The 13,475-nt window shown below is 34.3% G+C and overlaps 1 protein-coding gene across 1 annotated transcript in view; it reads right to left on the bottom strand.

Annotated features, from left to right (window-relative positions):
- Positions 1–13,475, bottom strand: part of LUZP2 (leucine zipper protein 2) — a 517,934-nt gene that overhangs the window by 37,069 nt on the left and 467,390 nt on the right. Inside the window, exon 7 of the mRNA XM_074227567.1 lies at positions 12,437–12,526. Within this exon, the coding sequence (XP_074083668.1) occupies positions 12,437–12,526 (90 nt within the window). The remainder of the gene's footprint in view (positions 1–12,436; positions 12,527–13,475) is intronic.

The following is a 13,475-nucleotide window of genomic DNA, read 5'->3' as shown; positions in this document are numbered from 1 at the left end:
CTATTCATTTTTCCTAGTTGTGCACCCAGGATCAAAGAGAATAAATCTTATTTCTTCTTTCCATGTTAGCCTTTCAAAAACTTGAGACTAAATATCATGAACTGTATCTCTTCTTCAGCTTTTTTAGAAACATCCTGCCTCAATTATGTCTTCTTTAAGTGTAAAAGTGCTCAGGTCCCTCAAATGACACCACATAATGTTGTCTTAAGGACGGTGAATTTGGAGTCAGGGAGTTTGATTTTTAATCTCATATCAAGCTAGTTTTAATTCTATAATTGGAATGAGGTATCTACTACATATAAGACAGAGAAGATTAATGGATAGACTATCAACTTTAGAGTCAGGAGGATTTGGCTATGTGAAAAAAATGTCATTTTTTGGCTATTAGTGTACTAGGAAACTGTAAACTCTGGTAATTTTATAGATGTAATTGATTGGTATTGGGAGAGGGAGCATGAAATTTCCATGAAATCACAGAAATAAGTAAATGTGGACAAAGGTAATATATCCATGTACACATACATCTATCATTCTACATATATACAAATTTGTAAATATTTAAATATAAATGTATGCACATATACAAATCATCTCTATAATACATATATATATATATATGCATATGCATACAAGGATGGTTATAGATTTCTCAAATAGGATGCTTAAACAAAACAATACCTAGTTTCTCTGTTCATCATCAATCAGAATCAAAAATGTTCCTCATTCAAGAAAATGGAAATTACACACATTTAGTTCCTAAATTATTTCTTTCACATGAATAAGAAAAAATGAAGTAATTGTCCTTTTGAAAGAATATATAGAGATCTGACATGCCTATTTGTAGTGGAGGGTTGATTATTTAAAATAGCTCTCTTTCTGCATCTGTAAGAGAAATGGGAAAGCTAAAATATAAATTAGAGTAAGAAAATACAGTATGATCAAAGACTGGGCACAGGTCTCAAGATTATTTCCATCATCTCATTTAGTTAAATATTCAACTGGAATAGCAAAGTACCTGTATCTAAAAATTTGGCTGAAGGAAAATGTGGAATGATCAGGAAAGCATGCAAACATGTGGCAGCTACAGCATGCAACTCACCCTCTAAATTATAGAGAACATAAAAGTACACAGCTGGACCCATAAATTATGAGACTGGATGAGCCAAGAACGCATCTTCATTAATGTGTCTTTACAGACACGCAAACAAAATGTAGCCAAAGAAATGTAATGTGTATCACAATTCTTTGAAAATGTCCCTCAATTTGTCAAAAAGAGACAATATAGCTACAAAAGCATGTAGAGTAAATAGCAATACTATATGTACTGGCCAGATTATACTAATTACCTACCATGGAGTACAGAAATACAATAAATCTGTGACAATGAGATTCAGCAGAATTGTCAAATAAGGGAATAACTTTAGCAGGTGAGCAGTGCATAGTATTTTTATTTCATTAACCTGTCCACATCTTTTCCTGGTTTTCACCTCATACTTACGAAATTCAGCATGGAAATTCCAAGGAGCTTAATTGCTTCCAATTATTCCATCATTATGCTGGATTTGCTTTCAATACACTAACTCTCAATATCCTCACAATGTCAAATAATTTGAATTTTTCTTTTTGTTTTTCTTAGAAGTCATTTTGTCTGCTCTCTCCTTTCTTTCTTTCTCTAGGATTCAATAAAGCAAAAAAAAAAAGTCTCACGTATTAGTATCCTGGCTTCTTAGAGTGACCTTCAACAAACCTGTCCATCAAATCTACTTTAAGTTGTTTCATGCAAGTTAAAAGTTTTTCATTGCTTTAAAAGGTACACCTATGGTCTGATTCTGAATATGACATATGTTCAGTTAAAAGAGCCAAAGTACATATGAAGAAGGACAAGACCAAGGAGGAACTATTTCAGAATTAACAGCCCATTAAACAGAAGCTGTTGCATCGCCAAAACCAATATTGACTTTCTTTCTACTATGAATTCTCGGGGCTCTCAATGCACTCAGAAAGAATAAAGCTAATGGAGGACTGAAGTCATCAATCACTGCCAAGCATGACTGGAGATTGGCTTTCCTTGTTCCGTACCAGTGGATCTTACTCTTCTTTTGTTATTAATCATGCTGAACCTCCCTACCTAAAAGGAAAGGAATTAACCTCTGGGGACCCACCACAAATATTTCAAAAACACAGAATTAGTAAAACCAAATATATAACTCAAGCAACCAGAAATTTTTGCAACCATGGCTTGAATATGGGGCTTACAACAGGATGAAGAGAAGTTTAAGGATTCTAACCTCTGTAATGGGATATGAAAAAAGTGTTGTGTCTCAACACTTTCTTGTTCAGTATGCTTGGGATCAATGTACCCTCACCCATCAATATGAACAGGATGAATTTATCTTGTTTTCAGAAAGGATGATTATAAGGATGATTAAGGTTGTTAATCAGGACTGCTTTTCTATTCAGAAGAGTCTGAATTTGGAAAAAGGAAATAATGAAAAGGATTGGAGAATTAGATTGTGAAACTAAACAATGATGAGTTGGCTAATGAAATGAGAAGAATTCAAGCAAGAAATTTTAGCTGTAGTTCTGCCTTCTTCATTATCTCCTGTGTGACTTGGAGCAAATTAATTTCATCTGATCTTAGTTATTAGGGATTTCTTTGACCAGCTAGTTCAATCTCTAACTGAATAAAATTTCCTCTATACTTCCTCCAAAAATCAGCATGCAGCTTTCATTTGGACATTGCTAATGAAGAAGATGCCTATTTTACTTTGGGATAGCACTAGTTATTAATCATTCTTTCTTTTCCTTTAATTTGACCCTATATATATCATTGCAGCTTATTCTCACTGCTCCTGGTTCTCCACCAAAGTCAAATAGAATCAGTCTCATCACTCTTCAATAGGTCAAATCTTTAGCTACCTGAACATATCTATCATGTTCATTTTCAATTCTAAATTTTTCTCCATTCGCAGGTATTCAAGTAGTCTGGTTATGCTTTGAGCCATAGAACTTCATCATGTTTAGTGCCCTTCTCTGGATGTTCTCTGGCATATTGTGTCCTTCCTAAAAATATATATTCAGAACTGAACAAAATGTTCCATTCCTTCTGTTTGATTGTCAGTTTTTCTTGATGGAGGAAATAAATGATCTCAAAGGTCTTTGTCAATAATACTGTTCTGAATGACGTGCATATCAATGCTAAACACTTGGAGAAATAAGATCCATGCCATCCACAGTATATGCCAATAGTTTGATGGAAGGCAACTGGCTACCTCTTCTAGTCTTATTCTCTTACCTCTCAATAGGAAGAATAATAGTTATGTTTCCTACTCAACGACTCCACATCATGGGGCAGTGGATAGAGCACCGGCCCTGGAGTCAGGAGTACCTGAGTTCAAATCCAGCCTCAGAAACTTAATAATTACCTAGCTGTGTGGCCTTGGGCAAGCCACTTAACCCTATTTGCCTGAAAAAAATAGGCAATAGAAATCTAAGGTTAATCAGGAGCATAAGATTCAATCTATGGAGCTGGAAGGAACCAATCAGACAACCTAGTTTAACTATATCCTTTTACAACTGAGGGAACAAGATGAGACAATGAAGGCACATGTACATGATCATACAGACTGCTAATATCAGTCAAGAAAATGTGAACCTAAGCCCTCTGTCACTAAGTCCAGTTTCATGGCACAACTAGGACTATAATATGATCCAAGATTCCTTCCGATAAACCTCCAGTGTAGTTAGAGTCCTTGCTACCTGACAATTTTTTACATGCAAAGATAATTACAGGTCAAGTTGAAAATCTTCTCAGTTCCTGAGTTTAAGGACAGAATGTCTTCTCAAAGAAGACCACAACATCAGGGAGATTTCATGACAAGCAATGAACTTGATTTGAGTGAGGGGCTGCTGTGCTAAGTCACCAGTGTCACTGTCTTCTCCAAAGCCAAATGAGTCTAATGACTGGAGGTGGATCAGGACGACTGGACATGATTCTGGATGTGAGGCCATCAAGGTCACAGAGATAATAAGCATCATGTGTCTGAGGCTGGATTTGAACTCAGGTCTTTCTGACTCCAAACCTGGTGCTCTAGCCACTGTGCCACCTAGTAAGCCCACTAGATGAATCCATAGCTACATTTAGGATGCCTGTCCTAGATTTGATAATATTTGACAAAGAGTAGAAAATGAATCCTGCATATGACAGTAAAGGCAGGTTTTGACTATGTCTGCCAACATTCAGTTCTGAAAAAGTCTGCTGATCCTTCTTTCTTTTACCCCAGGACGTCTTTCCCTGCTCTCTTGCTGTCCCTAAATGCTATTCTACTGAATAGACCTGTCTGGGTGTAAGCAGATCAAGTGAGCATAACCATATGAAACCACCAGAAAGGTCCCCTGGCTCATCAAAAGCCATTGTTCAGAACCCAGCTCTTCATTTTCTCAGCATATTAAGAAAAATTAAATATTCACTAACTCTCTAAGCCTGCCAGTTAGAAACATAACAAAACCCATTACTTTAAGCTTTCAGTTTTAATCCCTGAATGAAAGTTACAATGGAATGCACAATTTCTTTAATTCTTGCTATGCTATTAAACAAAATAGTGAACATTTACCTGATGGGGGAGGGAGAGCAAAGGCATAGGTACCTCATCTCCTTGTAAGCACAGTTATTGAAGCAGTCACTGAGAATAACCAGCCATTTGAAAGTCATTTTAAAACACCTGAAACAGAACATTTAATAAGGCCCCAAGCACTTAATGATCCATTTCAACTTTTAGAAGTCCATTAGAAGGGAACCCAAGAATACATTTTAATATATAGATGCACTGATAGCTTCATGATGGGCAGCTAGAGGAGAGGAGGACTTAACGATATACTGAAGCCACGCAGGTATCTTTGAATGAATGCAAATGATCTTACACAGATGAGAGAGACTTGTCATTTTTAGTAATCAAAGAAGAGCATTTTTGAGTCAGAACGGATATGTTCATGACAACATCCACCCTCTGGCTAAAGTAGCAAATCCTTTAAAAATATTTCTGACAGGCATCCTTTCCATATCGACTTCAAGACTTCCACTCCTGCCAGAAGCAGTTCATTGCCCTTTGGAGAGTCAGTGAAGGGGTCCTCTGGTTTGGGTCTTGTGTCAGGAAGAACCAAATTCAGAACCAGTGGAAAACACTCACGAGCAAATCGCTTAATCCATGTATGTCTCAGTTATCTCAATGGTAAAGTGATTTAATGACATCATCTACTTCTCAGCATTGATGCACAGATCAAATGAGGTAAATAGCAGAATTCTTGGCAGATAGTAGGTACTCAAAAAAACCCCCTTATTATCTTCCCTTTTTCCTTTGTGCTTTCCTTATGGTTTGAAAGATCTCCTGACATTATATGGGCACAGTTATATCTGTCATTTTATAGATGGGTAACCATGTTGTATGGATATGATATATACATATATATATATACCAAATCTAATCTAGATTACTAGATTGAAAAGTTTCCATGACATAGTGGCAAAGAATTGGAAAGTGAGAGGATGCCCATCAATTGAAGAATGGCTAAACAAGTTACGGTACAAGAATACTATGGAATATGATTGTTGTATTAGAAACCATAAATGGTAGAACTCTAGAGAAGCATGGATTGATTTACGGGAGCTGATGTTGAGTGAAGGGAGTAGAGCCAAGAGAACAACAGACACATCAACAACATTTTGAGATGAACAACCTTGATGGAAGCAACTGTCTCAGCCCAGAAAGCTAGGACAATTGTATTTGACTGGCTGTGGACTATATTATCCCCAACCAGAGGAAGAAAAACAAAACAAAACAAAACACAGGGGAAAAAAAAAAGACAACCCTTTAGAATCTGAACTATCTCTTATGCATCTCTTTGCTTAATCCTAATTCCTCATGCCCAAAATTACTAATTTGCACATATGTTTAACAAAATATGTATGTAAAATATTAACCTGACAATTCCCTGTTGAGGGGAGGGGAGTGGGGAGGGAGGGTGGAGGTTTGTAACTTGGAAACATGCAAGTACAAATAGATGAAAATAAGTAAATAGACAAATATAAAAAATAGGTAAAAATAAAAAAGATTGCAAAAAAATTTTCATGGCCCAAGAGATAGAGGTAATTGTCAAAATAATAATAATAATGAGGGCATCACTTAACCCCTTACTGATACCAAGAAATACTGTTAAAAATATAAAATAACAGCTAAAATGTTAATCTGCCAGAGTCGATGCAGCTTCCATACTAGAAGTTTAATGTGCCAATGGACTTGTTTTACCTCCTACATACTAAAATATTCAAGTGGGTAGCTAAAATATGCATGATGCAGATCATTATGGTTGACATTCATTTTTTTTTATTTGAATGCCTTAGCCAAAGTAGACAAAGTTTAGCTATCTTCCACAAAGCTGCTCATCAGATATCTACAGACTAGTAGTCATGTTGTTTTTACATTTTCCTTCCCTAGGCTATACTTTATAGCTTTCTTAAACAGATTCCCTATAACTGAATCTGGAAACCCCTCACCATCCTGCTTGCTTTGTGATCTATCCATGTTCCAATTTATTGGAACTGTAAACACCCTGAGGTATACAGATGCAGCCAGGTGATGCCACAAGTCAGAGTACTGGACTTGGAGTAATAGAGATCTGAATAAAAAACCAAGTCACTTTTGTTTACTGGTTCTGTGACCTTGGGAAAGTCACTTAACCCTTGCTTCCCTTAATTTCCTCAACTGGAAATTGGGGAGGAAAATAGCATCTATCTGCCAGAATTGCTATAAGGATCAAATGAGATAATAAGGGTTAGGTCCTTTCTACGGTGTCTGGTGCATTGTAGACACTGGAAAGATCTTCCTTTCTTCTTTCCTCCCTCTTTTTCCCCCTTCCTTCCTTCCCTTTCCTTTCTTTTTTCCTTCCTTCAGTTTTCCTTCAGTTTTTTTTTTTTTTTTGTTGCTTTTGCAAGGCGATGGGGTTAAGTGATTTGCCCAAGGTCACACAGATAGGCAATTATTAATTGTCTGAGACTCGATTTGAACTCAGTTCTTCCTGACTCCAGGCTGGTGCTCTATCCACTGTGCTACCTAGCTGGCCCAGTTTTTCCTTTCTTAATGAAACATAAGATTATAGAAATGATCTGAATGCATGAAATACATGAAGATTTCTCTCTTTCTAGGTGTTAATACATAGGACAGCATGAGGTTTGGTTTTATTTCTTTTGACCAGCTATTTCACTCTCTTGGTTCATAGAGATTCTTGAGTTCAATAAAAGTCTCTATATCTTCTTCACAATGAATCTTATTGAGAGCCATCCTTCTAAGCACTATACTGGTACAATCAATCTTCTGAACCCAACTGCAGGATTTTGAGTTTTAGTCTTACTTTCATCTTTCTAGATTACTTCTATCTCTTCTTTATGTTGAGTTGTAATCTCTTTTTTACTTTTTTGTTCTAGCTTTATCAATCTAAAGATTGTCTTGAAAAATTAAACAATATTAAAATAGAGCTGAGATATGGAAGTTTTTCACTGCATTTTAATACAATATTAATTTATCTAGAACAAACATAGAGACTCTAACTTCTTCATTGTTCTTGCCTGCACCATATAGAGGAAGCTCATTCCTTGATTTTTTGGGATGGGGGAACCTCAGTATTTGAAGCAAGACTCAACTGTTTCTGGAAATTAGACTATTCTTACAGGATTATGTCACTCTCTTGCAAAACTCACAAGCTTTGATTATATTCCTGCTGTTAACAGCTCAGCATTCTGTCCCTATTAAATTGCATCTTATTAAATTCAGCTCACCATGTGAGCCTGCTGAGATCTTCATGGAGCCAGATTCTGTCATCCAACATATTGGTTATTCCTCAGTGTGTCTTATAAGTGTGCCTAAGTATTATGAAAACTACCTCAAATCTGTAGAGGAGGTTAAAAAAGTCTGATATAGCTTTTGTTTCTCTTTTTTAGGTAAAACTCTGACATATTTTCATTTTTCTGGGAAGTTAGAAGATACGAGTCTGAATATCATTTATAGTCATTGTCATTAAATAATGAATAAATGAGTATAGAAGTGAGAGTTAAGTTGTCTTTAGATTTGTTATATTTTTAAGATGGTACTTTGGAAAACTGTTTAAGTATTGTGTGACCAAAGCATTATTAAGATGAGATACTCACAGGAATGCAGTAATAATCCCACTAAGACTAATCTAACCAGTCTTTCCAAAGTAGAAATGGAATACTACTAGACTGAATTGTGTATCTGTTGTGAGATTAATATCACAGAAGTGTGTGATGTGAGATTTTTTTATAGTTTAGAAATAGCAGTAGTCTTGTGTGGGAAACCACTTGGGGTCAGTGTAAGGCAAGTGAAATGACTATATATCACTGGAAACATCATCTCAAATGCATGAGTCTTTGCAACCCAGATTCATTATATTCATTTTTAAAATGTGCTTTCTTATTACAGAAATTAAAGCCATATCTTCAGGATGGATCTCATTCATCTTTGCATTAAGTCAATGCCATTCCTCCTGAGCCTGACCATTCGTCCTCAGTGCCAAACTACCCCTAGTTCTTTTTACATATCATCTTACTATTATCAATTCACTACTTCCACCATCACAATAAGAATGAATGTGAAAACAATACTAAATGATGAATACTGTACAAAGTAAACTGAGAATTTTTAAGGATGCTACTCTGACCAAAAGGGCATGCTATTTTTCCAGTTCTATCATTAACTGTTGATTTTTGGTGAAATGGGTAATGGGATATTGTCATTGCCACCAATAGATTGTCAAATGACAAAAATATTTAAGATTTACCATTTACCAATAAAAATAATTTAAAATCTAAGATGCCAGGGTAGCTAGGTGGAGCAACAAATAGAGCACCAGCCCTGGAGTCAGGAGGACCTGAGTTTAAATTTACCCTCAGACATTTAATACTTAACTTTCACTGTGTGACCTTGGGAAAGTCACTTAACCCCACTGCCTTGCAAAAAAAACTCCAAAAATATAACATTGATACATAAATATAAAGATGACTTGAGGAGCATCAGGATAGCCTAAACCACTGGAAAAGATCCTCTATCAGTCTGTACTGAATAAAATTCTATTATGATCTCCAATGAGACATCCCTTTGAGTTATTATATAATAAGTGATGAAAGTTTAGTGTTCCCAAACACTCATTAAGTTTGCTGAAGTACAGCAGTGGTCGTTGTGCTAGCCAAATAGCGTACCATTTGTGGTAAAGGAACTTCTACTGTGGAAACTGCATTCACAATGATAGATCAGCAACTTCAATGTTATTTAGTCTTTAGAGATTTTTCAGGAAGATGTTAGAGATTAAGTGACTAATTCAGGTCCACCGATGAAACAAAGTATATCTGATATTAGAATTGAGCTTAGATCTTTCTGAGTCCAGAGCTGACTCTTAGGGTCAGTGTAAAGATATATTAATTTCAAACCATAAGGGTCCCATTTTATTGTTTTTAATTTTTTTTAGGTTTTTTCTTTTTGCAAGGCAAATGTGGTTAAGTGGCTTGCCCAAGGCCACACAGCTAGGTGATTATTAAATGTCTGAGGCTGGTACTCAGGTACTCCTGATTCCAGGGCAGGTACTCTATCTACTGTACCACCTAGCTGCCCCTAGTTTCTCACTTTAAATAGAAATTGGGACACCAACTATGCATAAGAACAGATTACAATGTCTATGTTCTATTAAATTTTACTTATTTTGCTAAATATTTCCCAATGATATTAAGACACATTTAAGATTTTTTGGACTGAATCATGATCCATAGGCCATGTGTTTGTCACTTCTCGGATAGAATATAAGAGAATTACTTTATAAAAATGTAGCATAAATATTATTAGAAAAGTTTTATTTATCAGAAATCTGATAACTAGACAATTATAAGGTATCAAGCATAGCCACAGGATGTAGAAGTCTAATACCAACAGGCACTATAGCTAATCTAATGGAAGAAACATCACACTGAAACATCACCAGGACAAAATAGTTTTATAAGTAACAAAATCCTAATTTTCTTGTGCTTTAGAAGATTAGTTAAATTATTTACTATGGATAAGAAAGTTAGCCCAAGGTTCCACAGCAGCAACCTATCTAGTCATACTAGGGGAAGACTTTTATTTTCCTTTTCCAAAATCCTCACCCTACATACATCACAATTGTCATGATGCAGACTGCCTTGACTATTATCATCTGTCTTATACTTTGTCTTGTAACTGAAAATAGAACAGCATTGGAGGAGATTTTGAAATCATAAAATGGCCCAAATTTTATCTGAATCATGAAACCTATTCCCAAACCTTAGGTCTCCTAAGCCTTCTTGAAAATATCCAGCAATGGGAACTTACAGTTTACTGATACAACCCATATGAAATTGTATATATGTACCTTGAATGTATGGTAAACACTTCAGAAACTGCCTGCTAAATTTACAGTAACAATATTATTCTAGGGATACAAAGAGCTTTCATATTTTTTAAAGTCTTCACATGGAAAAGATGGTATATGAATAATTATCTTCATTTGAGAGCTAAACAGTCAGGATCAGAGTGATTGTTTCTTGACCAGGTCATATTTAGGTCTTCTGGTGACATGTTTCAAAATCTACAATGTCATTAGTTTCATGTGTTAGGAGACTTAATAAACAAAAGAAAACAAGTTAAAAGACTACTTACTCTATCAAGGAGTGGGAGGAAATTTGGAAATCAAATTTCTTAATTTATATTAAAACATTTCTGTAACTGAAATTTTTAATGAAATGAAAATATATTTAAAAACAATAATATAATTAGATGAAGGAAACCATTCAGACTCAGAAATGCTATGTAGGCCACTAGATAATGCAGTGGACAAATCACTGAGTCTGGAGTCCTTAAGATTGGAGTTTAAATCCAGAGACTTGCTACCTTCTTAATCCTGGGCCAGACACAGTTTTCTTCTTTGTATAATGGAGATAATATCAGCACCTGCCTCCAATAGTTATTGTGAGGATAAAAGAACCTATTAATTATACATAGACCTGGGCACATAGGTGTGCCTTCCTATTTCTTATTAATATTACTGTTACTTTTGTTAAGAACAATAATTTTTAAAACAATCACATTCTTAACTAACTTATAAATTTGACTACCCCTTCTAGTCTCTATCTGAATCACAAAACCTATTCCCAAGCTCTGGTTCTCCCAACCCTTCTTGAAAATATCTGGTAATGAGAACTTATAGCCTTTTGATATAATGAGTATCAAAAGTATATTTATGTGTCTTGAATATATTAAATACTATATAAACTGTTTGCTTAATTTATCGTAGTAATAATATTCTAGGGTATAGTAACAACAATATTCTATAGTAACAATACTATTCTAAGCATCTGCCTAATATAAATGGTTAATATCAGTAAAAAAGATGAACTTGGTTTTATCTATTATTTAATTCTATCATATTTCCATCAGAAACAATATGATTGTTTTTAAATGGTGCTTTGTTTTAGGTGAAGAGAACTTAAATTTTAAATATTTTAATGCATTTTTATAACCTTGCACAACTCTGATTACTAATTCCTGAAGGAATTTTGTTTTTGTGTAAATTGGTCATTTTTACATGCATGTTATATTACCCTTTGCAGCTTTTGGAGTGTTTTCACATTCATTAAATCTTTACAGTAACACTGTGGCATTAGCTTGACAGTTCTGAAAGCTGAAGAAAATGATGTCCAGAGGGGGTAAGAGAGGTCCTCGAGACTTCATGTATATTAAATGGAAGACCACTGATTTCTGTCCAAGTATCATAATTTCTAAGTGAGTATTCCACTACACTAAATTACCTCATAACTTTCTAACTTATTATCTAAGACTTCATAATACTTCTATTATGACCTACTTCATCTGATTCTCAAAATTCACTATTATTTCTTGATCATTACGTAGTAGAAGGCACAACTTCATGTTTTTAAAATTTACTCCTGTTATCATTTTGAGGTAATTTTCTTCCTTTCCTTTCCACTGAAGTATTTCTGACATGGTGTTTTGCCTGCTGCCTGTTGGGAGTATTATATAACTAAGCTTGGCCTTTCATAATACACCAGCAGCATTCCAAATAAATCTCTGCGGGAACAAAGAGATTGCTGAACCTGCTAATCGTGAAGTTACATCTCTTTGGCTAGATTATTCTACAAAAGCTTTGTAAACTCTGATTACTAATTCCTGAAGGAAATGATAACATACTTTTAAGTCATAAAAACATTTGTGTTGTGGAACCCAAGCAGAAAAATGCTTAGATTTTTCAATATAGCTACTAATGGACAGGTCTTTAGGTAAATGAAATTAAGCAAAATAGATTCATTAATTGTTTCTGGCTAAACTATATAAAATAATCTTACATCTGGAGAATCACACTTGGTACTTGACTTTTCTTCTTTTGTTGACTCAACCTGGAAGCTTCTTTTATCCTCTAGGACAGTCGGCTGAGCCTAGACAACAAGAGGAAAATAAACATCTGAATGATAGACACTCAACAGGTATGAATTAATGCAAAAGCAAGTGAACAGAAATAAGAAAACAATATTCATGGTAAAAGCAATAATATAATGAAAATCAAATGTGAAAGATTTAGGCATTCATTTCAATAATTTATTATAATTCCCAAGTATATATTTTTCATCATATTCTACCTCCAGACAGAGAAATGATGAATTCAAATTAGAGACTGAAGTATCAATCTTTTTCTTTATTTTTCTTGTTTCTTCCAAAAATATGGTATATATGGAAATATATTTCCATAATTTTATGTTTAAAATGCACATCAGTTTTCTTAAAGTATCAATTTGAAGAAACAGTAGAAGAGAAAAAAACATACAATTGAAAATCTACATAATTCTCACCAAATTCTCACCAAAAAAATTATAAATTCAGGTATTATTTTATTTTATAGTAAGAAAGGACATCATTGAGAAACCCATATAACATATAATATTACCTCTTCTTTCTTAGCTTGTTTCTGGACATCATAGAAACTATAGCTCCACAATTACATTTTTATATTTCTATAATTTGTATTGAACTAAGCACCAGTATCCTCCAAAGTCAACATCTTTCATAGTTAATTTCATGTGCTTAATGATTCAACTCAAAAAATTCATTAAGCATTCTCTACTTGCAAAGTCTTGAGAAGACAAAAATGAAAAGTGACATAGTTTTACTTTAGAAGTGTTTTGCAATAAAGCATACTGAATAAGACATATATATGAATAACTAATGCTTCATCACATTATTTAAGTGAATGAAAAGGATTTCTAAAAAGTGGATGTAAATATTCACTTTTACACAGTAACAATTTTAATATACTTTTATTTTGCTAAATATTTCCCAATTACATATAAAAATTTTAACAATTTTTCCTTTTTTTTCAAAAAAATTTTA

The sequence above is a fragment of the Macrotis lagotis genome, chromosome 3 (genome assembly GCF_037893015.1).
Source record: "Macrotis lagotis isolate mMagLag1 chromosome 3, bilby.v1.9.chrom.fasta, whole genome shotgun sequence".
Taxonomy (NCBI): Eukaryota; Metazoa; Chordata; class Mammalia; order Peramelemorphia; family Peramelidae; genus Macrotis; species Macrotis lagotis.
Note: the sequence above shows the minus strand (reverse complement) of the source record. Positions and strands in the feature narration are given on the sequence as shown.